The sequence below is a fragment of the Acomys minous genome (genome assembly GCF_964271855.1).
Source record: "Acomys minous genome assembly, chromosome: 6".
Lineage (NCBI taxonomy): Eukaryota > Metazoa > Chordata > Mammalia > Rodentia > Muridae > Acomys > Acomys minous.
The window spans coordinates 77,118,647-77,135,645 of NC_140487.1; the positions used below are offsets into that span (position 1 = coordinate 77,118,647).

The 16,999-nt window shown below is 43.7% G+C and overlaps 1 protein-coding gene across 6 annotated transcripts in view; it reads right to left on the reverse strand.

Annotated features, from left to right (window-relative positions):
• The window catches only part of NRF1 (nuclear respiratory factor 1), a 104,329-nt gene that overhangs the window by 22,236 nt on the left and 65,094 nt on the right, over positions 1-16,999 (reverse strand). For all 6 annotated transcript variants that reach the window (XM_084786359.1, XM_084786358.1, XM_084786356.1 and 3 more), the window contains 5 exons: positions 15,292-15,450; positions 14,116-14,313; positions 13,236-13,337; positions 11,226-11,383; positions 5,867-5,991 (listed from right to left, as the gene is read on the reverse strand). In XM_084786359.1, coding sequence (XP_084642485.1) covers positions 5,867-5,991; positions 11,226-11,383; positions 13,236-13,337; positions 14,116-14,313; positions 15,292-15,450 — 742 coding nt within the window. The remainder of the gene's footprint in view (positions 1-5,866; positions 5,992-11,225; positions 11,384-13,235; positions 13,338-14,115; positions 14,314-15,291; positions 15,451-16,999) is intronic.

Below are 16,999 nucleotides of genomic sequence, written 5' to 3' on the forward strand. Positions count from 1 at the left end.
GCGAGAGAGAGAGAAAGAGAAAAAGAGAGAGACAGAGACAGAGTGCACATGCATGCTCTAATCAACAGCTGAGTAAAGCTATGGATCCCAGAAAGAAACAAAGACTTTTAAACAGAGTTATGTCAGGATTTACAGACCTCACATTAAAGATGTTCTGATGCTCTTATAATACACATCAAAGAGGATTCACGAGGAAATTAAAACATTCACAGTCTCTTCTGCGTCTAGCTTTGACTCATTTGCTCACAGGCTGTAGAGCCCTAAATGTAATTTCCATTTTCTCCTGTAAGGTGAGGACGCTACCCAAGAATCTTGCTCCTCTCTCAGAGCCTCATACTTGTTCTGGCCCATCTTTTCTGCTAACCTCCTTGCTAAGAGAAAATGATGAATTTTTCTTTTCTCTCCTTTTCTTTCCATCCTAGGTACTGCACATGTCACACAATCTCTCTAGCACTGAACCACATTCTTAAGCCCTAAGGATCAAACTTTAGAGAGATATTTTTAATACAGTTGATCAAGTTACAGTGGCCTACGTACTTAGTGAGTTCCAGGCTAGCCATGCTATGTAGAGAGACCCAGCCTCAAAACAAAATGAGAGTAAGAGTAAAGAGGTCAGTGAAAACTAAGAATGAGAAAATATGAGGTCATGCTAAGTGAGGAAAAGACAAACAGTCACTTTCTACAGGTTCTGAAACCTTTGTTTCAGGCTGGCAGCAGGGGCAGTAAACAGACTTGAGTTTGAAGTATAGCAAGACTGGAAAAGTCTTAAGGGAAAGCCAAAGCAGGAAACTGCTGCCAGGATGGGGGGAGGGGGGGACAGGGGCGCAGGGGTAAGCAGGCTCTGAGGCCCAAGGGTGACTGAGAGCAGCTGCTCTGTCAGTGCCTTGCCATTAGCGCTAATGTGTAAAGCAGTCCTCCAGCCCACTTTTCCCGTCTCAGAGTACAAGGGAAGACTGAGACCCCAGGTCTCAGCCACAACAACACAGGTCTGCAGGGGTCAAGTACAAATAGAGGGTAATTCCTCTAGTTGAACATCAAAACTAATGTAAAGCACACTCTTTAGAATTTTGACCATTTTTTCCTATTCAAATTTAAAAATGGTGTTTCACTGAATGATAATACCAAATATTGTGATACCAATGGAGGGAAAATACAACAGAGATTACTACCTAATACCACATATTACTAATACCACATATTAAAATAAATTTAAGATATCTTATAGTATTCAAAATTAAAAAACAAATCAAGACCATATTAGGCTAGGCTGGGCTACTTGAGACACTATCTTAAAAAGAAAAAAAAAAAAAGGTGTATCAGGCAGTGGTGGCACAAGCTTTTAATCCCAGCACCTGGGAGGCAGAGGCAGGTGGAACTTTGAGTTTAAGGCTAGCCTGGTCTATGGAGTGAGTTCCAGGCCAGCCAGAGTTGTACAGAGAAACTCTGTCTTTAAAAAACCAAACTAAACCAAAAAAAAGAAAGAAGGAAAGAAAAGACTCATTGAACATAAAAGTATCCAGCCATGGTGGCACACACATATTATGTCAGCACTTGGGAGACAGATGTAGCTGCATCATGACTTTGACACCAGCCTGGAAAACATCAAAACCCTGTCTCAAAATAAAAACAAAAATAACAACAAAGGCAAAAACTCTATGAAGGTAAAAAACAAACAAAAAATATTAAGCCTTTCTAAATTAAGAATAGACAATACACATGTATATAAATCTGTCGAAGAACATTAATAGGATACAGTCAAATATGCAGGCAAAACATTCACAAATGTTTAAAAAAATCATGAAACACACAAATACACAAATGTAGACAAAACCGTGAGCTAGGTGTAGTGCTTACTCATGCCTGCAGTCCCAGCAGTCAGGGGATGATGTGAGAGGGTCACCTCTGAGCTTGAGGCTAGCCCGGATTACAAAATGAGACCTTCTCAGACCAGACGTGGTGGCGCATGCCTTTAATCCCAGCACTTGGGAGGCAGAGGCAGGCGGATCGCTTTGAGTTCGAGGCCAGCCTGGTCTACAAAGTGAGTCCAGGGCAGCCAAGGCTAACTAACACAGAGAGATCTTGTCTTGAAAAACCAAAAAAGAACAACAACAAAATGAGATCTTCTCAAAAACAAAAAAGTGATTTTAAAAAAGGTGAACACATATTACTAATATAAAAATTGCAAATTAAATGAGATGGAAGTTATTATCTGTCCTATAATAGGTAAAAGTCTTAAGTATGGTAATATTCAGTGCAAGGTAAAGAAGCAGCTTGTCAGTGCCAGTGTGGTAAAGAAGCAAGCAAGGGCAACCAAATAGTAAACAGTAAATAAAGGTGTGCAAAATCTTGTACAAACACAAACAGTATTATTTTATTGTAAAAAAAAACTATGAGTAAGCTAAATTATTAGTAACAGGAGGCTCCATAATTATGGACAATAAAATGGAAAGACTACTGAACATTATAAAGTGACCTTTCAAAAAATTATTTAGTGACATGAAAATGGTTAAGTTACTTCAAAAATGAGTTACAAAACAATACTGACAATACCCCGAACAGACAGAAAAGGCCAGATTTAAAGACAAAAAACAAACTCCAAACATCTACATTCTATTGTGTGGAATTATGAATAAATTTATAAGCAAGGAAAAACCAAAAATACCCCCCTACAAAACAAACAGAAAAATGAAGGCCATAGCAATCGCTATCCTTGTCCTTTCTTTTCTCTTCTGGATCACTAGGAAGAGGGTCAGCTAATTTCTCAATGTTGAGACACTGAGCAGCCCTAGGAAGAAGCAGCATGGGCACCTAACAACTTCAGTCATCTCTTTTGTTTGGCCTCATCTGTTTTTAGGAAAGAAAGTTACCCAAATGAACCTGAGATAGTATTTCTGACATAAAAGTGGGGGCTGTCTGAGCCGGCCAGGAGCCGACAGATCCTTTCATTGTTTTTGCTGTAAAATAGGAAAGAGGAGAAAAGGTCTGGGAACACCTCCCCCCACGGAGTGACTGCATCCGCTGGTCCTTGAGGCCATGAGTCCTGGGAGCACAGGGAATCCGGGGCCTAGCAGAGAAGAGGATGGTAAAGTGAAGGGAAACGTACAGGCTAAAGTACACAGCCTCTTAGAATATACACAGAATCAAGCAATCCTAGGGCTCCAACTTCCTGTCATGTTGAGATGGAGTTGATGCCCAGAAAAAAGGGTATGTCTTCAGGGCATATGAATGGACTGCAGTTATTAGGTCTGCCTTGATGACCTAAAATTTTACCTCTGCTACGCATGGGTCATGATCTTCAACACTGCCTTATAAGATACCACTTTATGCTCTCAATACCCTAACCTATCACCCATGGTTACTTGACTCCATCAAATTCTGTGGCCAGGCTGGGCATGGTGGCACATGCCTGTATTCCCAGCACTCAGAGAGGCAGGTGGATCTCTGTGAGTTCCAGGATAGCCAGAGCTGTTATACAGAGAAACCCTGTGTTGAAAAACCTAAAAAACAAAAACAAAAAGAAAACAAAACCAACCCAAAACAAAACTTGATTATATTTCTGACACTAAGTTCTTCCCACATTTCCTATGATCTCTCACTCGTAAGTGTGAGTGACCCTCATTCTCAGCCCTGAGCTATAGGCTTGGTTGGAACTGTGGGCTCTTAGGATGTGGAGCCGGGCATGGTGGCGCACACCTTTAACCCCAGCACTTGGTAGCGGCAGAAGCAGGTGGATCTCTGTGAGTTTGAGGCCAGCCTGATCTACAAAGTGTCCAGGACACCAGAACTATTATACAGAGAAATCCTGTCTCAAAAAACAAAAACAAAAAACAAAAAACAAAAAAAAAAAAAAAAAAAGAAAGAAAGAAAGAAGGAAAGAAAAGAAAAGAATACAGCCAATAACATGAAAACTACTAAGAAAGAGGCAACTTCTGGCACTGGAGAGTAGAGAATGTGGTTCAACTCTTACGATAGGGCCATTAGGTCTGTCTGGTTGGATATGCAGCGCATCTTAGACTTCTGTATAAGCTGTCATTCTGAAAAGATGAGCTGGGAGGAGCTGGCACCCTAGAGCAGTCATTTCTCTCCCAGACATGTCTATTTGACCCACACAGTCCACCAAACTCTCCAATGAAAGCCACAAAGTATTTTAGCAGTTCCACTGAGGGAAACAGCAATCGTACTCCAGAAGAGTGCCATGTGGCCAAGCAGCCCACCTTTCCCTCTGTTAAGTAGATGAGAACTCAGACAAGGAAGAACAAAGGTAAAGAAATAGAGGCAGGGTCCCAGCCACAGAGTTTCTCCTTAATTCCCTCCATGGTCCACTGGGTCCTGAACACACGGTTGTAAGATGTTCTTCATCCTGGAGTATTCCGGCTAAAACCAACCTTATCTCCGTTCAGTTACTGTAAGAAAGCCCCTCAGCCTCAGAGAAGACAGCCTGAGGTTGTAGTATGCAATCTGTTTCTGTTTTTTGGGAAAATGTTGCTCAGAAGTGACAACAGCAGAACTTCCTCTACTGCAAAGGAGGACACGTGTCTTCCCCCAGAATCTTTCCTGACCGGCAGGGTATTTAGTTCTTACAGGCTGACCATAAAAATAAATAAATAGTCAAAGAAATAGAAACTTTCTCTCTTTTTCCCTCTCTCTTCCAAGACAGAGTCTCTCTCTCTAGCTTTGGCTGTCCTTGAACTCACAGAGCTCTGCCTGCCTCTGCCTTCCCTGCTGTATGTGATTAGGCACATGCCACTACCACTACGTCCAGCTGAAACTTCTCTTTCAGGCACTTAATGCCACTAAGGAACTTTCTGCCTAAATAAAAAGACGTTTTCTACTTATCCTCTTGCCAGGACTTTAAATAACAATTTCTCCCATACCATTGGTGCTTATTTGTCCTGTTAAGTAAAGAAACAATCACACACAGTCTCACAGATCAGGCTGGTTCTCCTGTTTGACCCAGACTTCTGAGGCCCTTCCCTGGAAGCCCAGGTCCTGGCCACTGACTCCCAGAGCCTGCTGAAGTGGATCCAAAGAGCTAGGTTGGAGCCGTAAGTTTTTGCCATCATATTTCTATGAACTTTATCCCTTTTGTTTACTCGGGAGAGTCATCAATATCCAGGAAGTCACAGAGCTGGGAGAGAAGGGCAGGGTGGCAGTATGTTACTGGCTATATTACTGGCCTTACTGGTAAGGCTGCATATAAGCAGCAGTGGAAGCCACAGGACCACAGAGAAAGGTGCCTTCATCACAGGCTGCTGTACACCCCAGGACAGGGCACATGGCTGTGCCTTTCTGAACGGAGTCACTGCATTCCACCCACCCATGGGCGTCTCTGCTGCAGTCAAGATCAACAATCTACCCGACCCTATAGGGCAGTAGGAAATGCCCCACAGCAAATTCTAAGGAATGTCTCAGCAAGTTTCATCTCAGCAAAACAGCTAATTTATTTATTTTAAGATTTATTTATTTATTATGTATACAGTATTCTGCCTGCAATGTGTGCCAGCACACCAGAAGAAGGCACCAAGTTTCACTGTAGGTGGTTGTGAACTATCATGTGGTTGCTGGGAGTTGAACTCAGGATCTTTGGAAGAACAGACAAGTGACCTTAACTTCTGAGCCATCTCTCCAACCCAAAACAGCTAATTTTTAAGAAGTATTATCATTAAGTGACCATTATTGTGGCACTTTCCTTCAGAGAACCTCAAGAGTCAGAGGCCCTGAGACTTTCCTAGGCATCAACTGCCTTCCTATGAAGAAAACCCCAAACCAATCTCAACCTCTTTCTAAAGAGTCTGTTGCCAGCTATATCAGGAAGGTTTAAGTGGATACAGGGAACACACTCAATAAAATATTCATGCTCTCTTACCATTAGCATCTTGGACTCCAGTAAGTGCTCCAACAGCTGCTGCGGTCTCCCCAGACAGGACTATCTGTCCCCCGCCTTGTAAGGTGGCTTCAGCCAGTGTGGCGACAGCATGGGCGGCAGCTTCACTGTGGGGACAGGGACAGGACAGCGGGGATATGCAAGATGAGTCAAGGCACAATACTGTTTTTTCCTAGGTTCTTTGGGCTGCCTGGGTGCTAGACACAGGGCTAACGGGTAAGAGCCAAGCATAACTTTCAGTGATAATAAACAGCTAGAGAAACCCCAAGTCTCACATATTTCTAAAGCTGATGTGAAAATGTCTTTAAACAGAAGGTGTTCACTATCAGTCCTTTTTCCTCGGTACTGAGGACTTGCAAACCAAAGTGGGAGCTCTCATCCACATTCACACAAAACCGTTTTGGTTGTCAAACACAAGATTTCCTTTTTCTCTTTATGTAACATAAGACAGACATCAGAAGCTGTCCTTTTAAGTCAAAGACAAATGATGATCTGCCGAGTCAGCAACCCGGACTTGCTATCTGATTAATACTTCTTTTCCTACGAAGCAGCAACGCACAGAGCAGAGACATCTGTTTAAAGGGAGCAAATGCTTCTACCAGTTTGGGTAACATTTTTTTCCTTCCTGTTAGTTGCTTTCACTATATAAATAAACATCCATTTTTCTTGACTCAGTAATGAGATATACTATAAGGTATTTTAATGTACCAATAAGGAAGAAAATTCCTAAAGATGTTAAGACTAAAATTTAGCATCTAAATTTCAGTGATCTTAAAAACAAAGCAAGCAGCTCATAGGAATATCAGAATCTCCTCTATGAGGACAGAGATATCAGCTGACAGTTTGAGTTTCTGAGCAAATATTAAATTGAGCATACAGAAACTGCAGGCTTTGCACCTTTAAAGCAGTCTTCTTGTAGGCAGGTGTGGTGGCCCACCTTTAATCCCAGCACCTGGGAGGAAGAGGCAGGAATATTTCTGAGTTTGAGGCCAGCCTGGTCTTCAGAGATGTTTCAGAATAGCCAAGGCTACAGAGCTCTGTCTCAAAAAACAAAACAACAACCAAACCAACCAACCAACCTGCTGTCCTCTTGCAACCCTAAGGCCTAGTGGGGACTGGTGAGGGAGTAGGATCTGGCTGGTATAGACACACCACTCAGGACATACCAATGCATGCATACCCTATTAAATGCAGTTCTTTTTTTTAGACATGGTTTTGCTGTGCAGCCTTGACTGTTCTGGACTCACTCTGTAGACCAGGCTGGCCTCAAACTCACAGAGATCAGCCTGCCTTTTCCTCCCAGAGGGCTGAGATTACAACGTAAATACAGTTCTTCATCTAAGAAGCTCAACAGGAATCTCAGCACTATAGGAGGCAGAGGCAGGCGGATCTCTTGAGTTCAAGGCCAGCCTGGGATTAATTATATGTTTAATTTTAATCTATAGGAAAGAGCACAGTCATTACCCACTGTAGGTAAGGACATCTTATTGGACCAAGTCAATCTATATGCTTAGACAACACTATATCTTAATAACATCTCTAGAGATATTTTCAGCTTGAAGAAAAGATATAAGAATGTTTTAAATGGCAAAACACTCCCTAAATATGTATATTTGTGTTATTAGTTAAAAATAAAACAAAAAGAACTTTATTGTTGTTTGTTTGTTTCTTCTGAGACAGTGTTTCTCTGTGTAGCCTTGGCTGCCCTGGACTGGCTTTTGTAGACTGGGCTGGCCTCAAACTTACAGAGTACCTTCTGCTTCTGCCTCAAGAGTGCTGGGATTAAAGGAGTGCACCACCACACCTGGCCTCAAGAAAGAGGCCATACTTTAAAATATGGTTTACTTTCTTTTCCTTCCTTTTTCCTGCCCCTTGGTGTGTGTTATTTATTTGAGACAGGGCTTTGCTAAGCAGCCCTGGTTGACCTAGAACTTCCAGCCAGTCTCCAGCCTCTGGTGCTGGGATAACGGCATGAGCCACCACGCTGTTTTACTTCTTTTTAAAGCAGTCTCCACAGGTGAAGGGCACATTCTAAGTTCCCTGAAAAGAAATGGCCAGCTTCCTCACAATGCTGAGTGGACGCACTGTGCTCAGTAGACACACAAATATTGACAAAACAACATAAAGCACGTTTTTCCTAAGGCAATTACAGGCCCAGTGCACACATCCCTACCATGTGTCTCTGCAGGGATGCACTGGGGGGCTTGACAAGTATCTTTGCAGGAGAGTCTGGTTAAGAGGGACTGCAAGTACAGAAGAGCCTAGGCAACGAACACTTTACCAACTAAGCTATCTCCAAGTCCCTCATCAACTTTTTATTTGTAGAAATCAAAGTCATCAGGTATGATGGCATCACTTCCTTTCCCAGCTGCAGGTTGAAGAGCTGATGGTGGTGTGTGTGTGTGTGTGTTGCTCTTTGTTCCATGATTCTCTTCCCACCTCCTTCCTAAAAGTGTCACCTTGTTCTTTACTTTATACACTAAAATGAACACTGGTAACTTTTGCACAGCCCCTTTGGGTTGTTATGGTGGCAGGGTGGGCTAAGGCTGTACAGCCCTGGGTCCTGTTCTGACTTGCTGTAAAAACTTTTAACAGCAGAGTTGAAAAACAGGTCTGTCCTCAGCTGTCCAGAACACTTCCCCTCTAGTGGATAAAGGAACCCTGTGCCTTCTTAGGCCCCCCATCTGCCTTTCCCCACAATGTGCGGCTCCTTTCTCACCCTGCATTCACATCTGCTGTTTACAGCACAGCAGAGGTGCAGGTGGTTATTAGGGAATCGTGCTTGTTCCATCTGCACCTGAAATAGAGACTGGGGGCAGATTATGAAATCACTTTGTTACCATAGCAACAAAGACTAGTGTTCTCTGTGTATTTTTCATCAAGAGTACTTCCAACAATCAAGGATTCCACTGAGTCTCACGCATAGTGACTCACTCAGTTAAGGGTTGTCTTAGACCCAACTCTCCTGACAAAGTCATTAACCGTGTGTTACAGCTTGCTTTGCTGCCAGGTTTGGCTTCTGGCAGAACCTGTAAGACATCACCCCAGGACACATTGGGGTATTGGACTATCTGATTGCAAACAGATTTCAACATCTCTTTGCTCCTCCTTCAAGGCGCAGTGAACCACTCTCCTTTCTGGAGTAAACACTGCAGCCACCTCAGCTGCATCTGAGTTCTGTTAATAAGCCCTTGGGGGATACCATTCTGCTCACTGGCTTTAGGATGAGCTTTATCCTCATGGCAAAGGGAGCCAGAATGTGCTTCAGATTTTCCACTATGTGCATGGTTCCCAGGATACTGCACTTCACTGGGTGTTAAAGTGCTGGCTGGAAGGCTCTGGGTTTTCGGTCTTTAGTGATGGCTTGTTAGACAAAAATGAACAGGAAGGGATGGTAGACTGAAGGTAGGGGTTTCTTCCTCTGAGCCCTTCAGAAAGTTTATCTGAGTTCCTGGAAGGAGTGGAAGGCGGCCAGTGTGTAAAAGTTAAGACTGCCATGATTCTGAAAAGCACAGGCATCTGTGGGCTGAGAAGCTTCAGCCCAGGTCATGCGGAGATTCATAGAAAGTCTGAGAGGACAAGGGTGCGCGCATGCCTCTGAGCCTCAGTGTCTGACCAACTGTGTCTTAGCTATGACTTACTTCATAATCATTGGTTTCCAAGCCTTTAACAAAGCACATTTGGGTTCTGGAGTGCCTCATCCTAACTGGTTTTACAGTCATGTCCCACTATTGTCAATTCTGACTAGTCAAAAGTTAAAACAGTTCAAACCCAGGGCCTCACTCATGTCAGGCTCTCCCGCTGATCTAAGCTCCTAGCCCCTTGAAGTGTAATTTAAGTAAGATGAGCATGGTGGCTCACACCTATAACTCAGAAGCCTACAGCAGAAGCATCACCATGTGTTCCATGTCAGCCTGGGCTATAAGAGAGGGGGTGTGGGAAGACGGGGGACAAGAGAGGAAGGCAGGAAGGAAGGGGGGAGGAAATGAAGAAGGGAGGGAAGAAGAAAGGAAGGCAGACAGATTTAATTCCTTAAGTGTTACCACGAATGGGATGCCTCTAAGAGCTTTATGCACGCTCTCACTGGGTTTGAGTCTGTTGGTGACTATTACCCTACAGTAACAAAGAGGAAACTAGAACTCAAAGCTAAGTTCTAGGGGCAAATGGTTTAACTGGGATTCAAATCAGAAATCTATGTGACCTTAGAACCCTCTTTTCAAATACCACATTGTACAGCCTCATACAGCACATGACATACAAAGCATGAATGCTCTGCAGCCATCTATCCCTACCTAAACATTTTTTTAAAAAGCAGTTAACAACAAAAAAAGTCTCTCCAATCTACACTTGAGTTGATTTTTGTATTCCGGGAAGCTAATTCCTCTCGCTGGATTTCTGGTGTTCACAATCAGAACTCCACAAGTTAATAGTGAAGAACTTTCTAGGGTCACTTGTTAGGTGGTTCTCCGAAATTACTCTCTCTAGTAAGAGCAGGATTTCTTTGAGAGTGGAAACTGTGTGTTTCTCTACTTACAACTCACCTAGCTGGCTTTCCTTGGTGGTGAAGGACTATGTAAGACTGATGCTGCACACAATGATGAGCAGCAGCCCTCACCACAAGGATGTCACCCCAAGTGACTGCTTCATCTCACACCACCTCCTCAGCGCAGGTACAGGCAATACTGTAGAAAGTCTGGGCCCTGAGAGTTTAATTAAACTGGTCAGCTACCAAGGGACAGGACAGCATGCCTTTAAGATTCCTGTTTTTTGTTTTTTTTTTTTAAAAGACAGGTTTTCTCTGTGTAACAGTCCTGGTTGTCCTGGACTTGTTTTTGTAGACCAGGCTTGCCTGGAACTCAGTGACCCACCTGCCTACCTCTGCATCGCGAGTGCTGGGACTAAAGGTGTGCACCACCATGCCTGGCCAGGTCCTTGTTCTTAATGACTAATAAAAACTCTTAAGTCTGCTGAAAATACAATTGTGCCAAAAGTGAAGAATAATATGGGGATGATCTTTCCTGCCAGTTATCAGTAGGAAGCGCCCAGAAGGGAACATGTAATTATGTTTTGGAAAAGGCTTCTCTCTTCCTTAGTGTGTTCTTCCTAAATATTCCTGAAGAGAATGTGCTCAGCTGTCCTTGGTGAAGGCTGATTGGAAACCAAAGTGCTGTAGCTCAGTATCAGAATGTCTGCCTGACATGCATGAGGCCCTGGGAGCTCCATCCGCAGGACTGCAGAAACAACCAGCCCTACAGCAGCGTAACGTGAGCTTGAAGTTATCCCTGTGAGCTGTGGCTGAGGACAGACCTACAACCCCACTCACTCCCCACCCTGCCTCCACCTGTTGAGGGCCATAGTGACAGTGGCTCCTTGCTGCATCTCTTGAGAAGCTGCCACTGCGGCTTCTGCCAGTGACGCTACCGCCTGGGTGGCCTCTGATGCTTGCGTCGTCTGGATGGTCATTTCACCTCCCTGTAACGTGGCCCAGTTTTGTTCCACCTGAGGCAGAAAGGACAAGTCAAAACATAACAGTCAAGTGAATACATAGGACATAACCTATATAACATGTGGGGAGAGTTTCATCATGCTATATTTTGTACAGAAGGGGATTGTTAGAGTTTACATTTGAATTTGGTTGTGCCTGTATCAAGTAGTTCTGGAAGCACACAAGAGAAACCACCAAAAATAATGTGAGTCAAGCATGGCAACACATGTCTATAATCTCAGCACTCAGGAGGCTCCCAAGACCCAGGTCAGCCTGGCTACATAGCAAGACCTTGTCAAGAAAGACAGGAAGGGAAGGAGGCAGGGAAAGATGGATGGAGAAAGGGGGTAGAGGAAAGAAGCAGAAAACTTGCTGGGTTGGATGGGAGAAGGGCAGACTTGATATCACCTGCTTCTAAGAGTGCTTTCCTTGGCCATGCTCGCTTGAGTCTGTCACTCTTTCCTTCCTGTGTAACTATGTGTGCCTGCATGCTATTGTGTTCCAGAGAGAGGGCTCTAAGCCCAGAAGGTAAAGCGACTCAGAAGATGTCCTACTGCCTGTGCTGAGGCCACTAAAAATAGTGGCTTCTCTTATATCTAGTGGATTGAGCTATTGTATCCATTTTGTGTTTTCAAAACTGAGGGTGTGCACTGCCTGCATCCCGGCCAGGGCACACTCCCATCCTGGATCCTTTCCTCTGTCTGAGCAGCCCAGGCCCATCATTCCTCTGGAGAGCACTCAGAGCAATTCCCTCACATACTCCTTTATTTTCCTACCTGCTATCGAGCCTATCTATCTTTCAGCTGAGTTGATAGTCATTAAAAAAAAAAAACAAAAAACAAAAAACCAAAAGAGGGCTGGAAAGATGGCTCAGTGCTCTTCTAGAGGACCCAAGTTCAAATCCCAGCACCCACATGGCAGCTCACAACTGTCTGTAACTCCAAGATCTGACACCCTCACATAGATATACATGAAGGCAAATCACCAATGACATGAAATAAAGGTTAAAAAAAAAAACCCTACACAAAACAAACAAAAAATTCAGTCAGGTGGTGGTGGCACACACTTTAATCCTAGCATTTAGGAGAGGCAGATAAATCTTGGTGAGTCAGAGGTCAGCCTATTCCAGGACAGCTGGAGCTCTGTTACACAGAGGAACTCCATTTAAAAACAAACAAAAAACCCAACAACAACAACAAACAAAACAAAAATAAAACCAAAAAGCCCTACCAAAGTGTGCCCAACAATTTCAAACCCATCACATGTGCTGGTGTCTGGCTTTACATTCACGTCTTTAATGCCTTTATACTTTGGTGCTATTTTTTTCCTTTGTCCAGCAGAATTACACATACCATTATTATCAGTTGCAGTTTTAAATAAATTACATATTTTAAAAATCAACCTTCAGAGTTTGCTTTATAATTTTAATGCTGAACTCTAAATTCCATGCAACTTGTACTGTGTCTCTAAATAATATATATATATATATATATATATATATATATATATATATATATATATAATTTTTTTTTCCTTCAACTACTTGGACTGCCTATGCTCAGCAATGGGAGCCCCTACACGTTCTTTCTTGTAAGATTATTGAAGGGATAATCCCTTTTATTGTGTTTTATACAAAATAGAGTATTACAAGTACGAAATTCTAAGTTTCCAGCAGGCCGGTTTGGGTTGTAGTTATCCTGGATTTTAACTGTTACAATTAACACACACAGTATTAGATGCGTCTCTAAACTGCCATGGTCTGCTTAAAGGGCTGAGCTAACACAAGGGTGCTCCTCCTTCCTCGGGGCCGGTTCTTCCCCTTATTATCGCACTACCTCACAGGGGCATACAGGAACCTTTTCTTACCTCTCCATCAGCCACAGCAGAGTAATTCACTTGGGCAACTGTGACTGTGGTTGGCAGTTCTGAAGCATCAGCCAATGTGGCCACTGTTGCCCCCGTACCAACCTAAGAAACACAGGGAGTTAAGTGTCTGTGGGTACGCCCTCCACATAAGCTAAGGCTCACGAACCCCAAATGTGGCTAATATGCCTTCTGACAGGAAGGGAATTACCCAGATCATCTCTTAGAGATTAGCATGAGTTTCAGAATTTTACTTCAACCAAATCAGTATTAGAAAAGTGGCTGCATTCTATTCTAGTGCTTGGTGCCAGTCAACCAATGCTCTAACCCCCACCTGAACTTTAGAGATTCCTCACCTGTCAATAATCAGTGTTTTACCTTATAAAAGGTATTTCCTGGCATGTGTTCTCAAGTGCGCGCCCATCTCTCTCCTTCTCCCTCCCCCGTCCCCCGTTCCTCTCTGAAGGTGATGGGGACTGAGGTAATGGGTTTAATACATGCTAGGCAAGCAATCTGCCACTCAATTGACCCCAACCCAAGAAACAATTTTCAGATGCTTTGTTTGAAAATGTTCCAGAAGCTACTTACAGCTCTGAATTAAACAAAATACAAACAATGTAAAATATGGTTCAAAGGCTGCAGATAAGGTGCGGTCATGTAGTAGAGTACTTTCCTAGTGTGGGTGAGGCCCTCAGTCCCATTTGAAGCATTCCAATAAAATGAAATTAAAAAAACAAGAAAACACTGTTCAGATGAGCATTCTAGCTGGGAAAAGCTAGAGCTGCTGCACGATGCTCAGAGAATAATGTCTGTAAAAGAAACCTCACTGGTGCAAGGTGAGGTGGCACCGACCCATGTCCCCTAAGCCATCAGGCTAACTTACCTGGATGAGTGACACAGTGCCATCAGGGTTGCTGAAGGTCTGCACTACGGTCTGAGATGGTACCAGATGGGCTATGCTGTGCGTGGTGGTGGCCTGCGCTTGTGTTTGCTGATCTTCAAAAGCATAGAGAAGGTCCTCCCGCCCATGCTGCTTGTAACAGTTTTTAACTATGGTCCGTAATGCTTGGGTCCATGAAACCTGTCACCGGGAGGCCAGGAAGGGAAAGTTTAGTCAGCCATACAGAACTCTAGTACTCAGGCCACTATGGAGTAATCAGCCATGTGCTTATCAAACTTTGTACAGAGTTACTCTCGTAGGATTTCTCACAGAATTATTCTGGAACAAGAAACTGATGGCTTTCCTTCCTTCCTAAGGTCTGAGTTAGCTTTAGGTTTTATGCCCTATTCCAAACTAAGGGCAAACTCTCAAATTTCTCATAAGATATAACACTGATCAAGAAGCATATATAATTTAACCCTCTAACCCTAAACTGATTTCAAAAGTGATTCTTTCAAAAATTTTTCTATGTATGTACGTATATACATGTGTATGTATGCATGCATGCATGCATACATACATGCATATCTGTGTGTGTCTGTGTGAGTGTATCTCACAGCAGCCAGACAGGGTTCAGTCACTGGAACTACACTTTCATGTGGCTGTAGCTACCTGATGTGAGTGCTAGGAACTGAACTCAGGGCTTCTGCCCATCACTGTGGGCCACAGCCATTTCTAGCCCTCAGTGACTGCTTTGTTCTTGTTTTTCTGACTTCAGTGGGTTTGGCCTATTGTTTACTATGTTGTCCAGGCTGGCCTTAAACTAGAGATTCTGGTGCTGAGGTTACAGGTATGTGTCACCATGCCGCACTCAACAGCGAGGCTTACTAATCAGAAATAAGGCCACTTCTAAGCTTTCAGAGGACTAATCCTGTAACTTCAAGTTTCTCTGGGGTAAGTAAAGCTTTTACAAAAGCAGCTATGAAGAAACAAAGTGAAAATTCACAGCCTTTCCTGATCTTTCTGTGTGCAGTGATGGAGTAATGAACAAGAAGGGCTGTACATCAGACAATATACACCTTCTTTGGAGGGACAGGGTTGACTAAAATGTTCTGAGACTTTGTAGCCAAGAAGCAGAAGTGACAGAAGGTAGGCAACGGGCAACTGGGAGGAACTCACCCTTTGCTTCTGCTCTTCTGTGCGGACATCACTGCGGACATTGGCCCATGGGATGTCTTCTGGCCACCAGATAGGCTTGCAGCTTTCTTTCCCCCAGCCTGGTTTCCCCCGACCTGTGGAGTACTTGAGCATCTCTGGGATAAATGCCCGAAGCTGAGCCTGGACGAGAAGAGTCACCAGAGAACTCATGACCAACACCTGGGATGTCCAGCCTGGCCAAATCTTAAGAGCACAAAACAACTCCCAATGGGAGCACTGAGAGCCCACTGCTTCCTGCAGTTACTTCTGCTCGTGACTGACTGGGGAGGCTACACCCATGGGTTAAGAGGACCTTAAAAGCTGCATTTTGTAGACCTGTTCTCAGAAGGGCAACAACGTCTACCTCCAAACCTGATTTCTGCCTCAGACACTGCCACACCTCATTTGCCTCCCATAATTCTCATCAGCTAATGGTCCATGTCACCACTGCTCTGGAGGTGGGAATCAAGACGACAAAAGAAGGAAAAAAGGAAACAGCAGGCTGAAAATCGTTGTCTGTAAGTGAGATGTCTCTGAAGCAGGACCTCCAGAGACCCAAGTGAAAACATCACAAATACTAAAAGGTGGATTACAGCTGGGTGTGGTGGCACCCACCTTTAATCCCAGCACTTGGGAGGCAGAGGCAGGCAGATCGCTGTGAGTTTGAAGCCAGCCTGGTCTACAAAGCTACTCCAGGACAGCCAAGGCTACAGAGACCCTGACTTGAAAAACCATTTTTTAAAAAAGGTGGATTACATCCATGAAGAGGTGGATGCTTGTAAGATGTGAAAATAAATTGCTTTCCCAGTTAGTAAGATGAAAATAACCCAAGTTTTTCTTTACCAAGTTCCCTGGAAGCTGGGCCAGCGTATACAAGTCTCAGAGGTAGATGTAGCGACTTGTGTATACTGAATACATCATGGACTTTACTCAGCTTGATTTTGCAAAGCTAATTGAGATCAAAGCAGGTTTAAATCACAGACAACTGACATACTTATTTCCTGGCCTCAGAACCAGTGCACACATGCAGGAGGGCAGTAGGTCTGTGCTGTGAACACTCTTCAGCAAGGATGATGATGATTTGGGGCAAGAAAAGCAGTTAATTAAGTTAAAAATCTTCAATCTTGCAGAGAGCAGCACCCTGTACCCACCAAGGACACATCTGTGCTGCCTTGCACCATAAAATCAGAGAGTATTTTGAGTAAAAAGTCAGACTCAAAAATCTGGCTATAGCTGTAAATAAAAGGTAAAGCAAAAAGGGTGGAGGATGTTTAAAGAATGAACATATAATACTTAAATACGGGGGGGAGGGGGGGGAGGATGTATCTACTAGGTGTTCTTATAGTTCTTCCTAAAATAAATAAAGAATCTCATCACACTAGAAGATGATACAACCTGTAATACAGTAGGGGGGGACCATGAATGCAAACATGATTTGCATTTCTCTCTTTTTTTTTTTTTTGGTCCTTTGAGACAGGGTTTCTCTGTGTAGCCTTGGCTGTCCTGGACTCGCTCTGTAGACCAGGCTGGCCTCGAACTCACAGCGATCTGCCTGCCTCTGCCTCCCGAGTGCTGGGATGCGCCACCACGCCCGGCTTGAGATATACTTTCTTAAAATAACTGTAGGAATGACCTCATGAGCCAGCTGATAGCGCAGGTTTGCAAATGGATGCATTTCTATTAGCCTGCC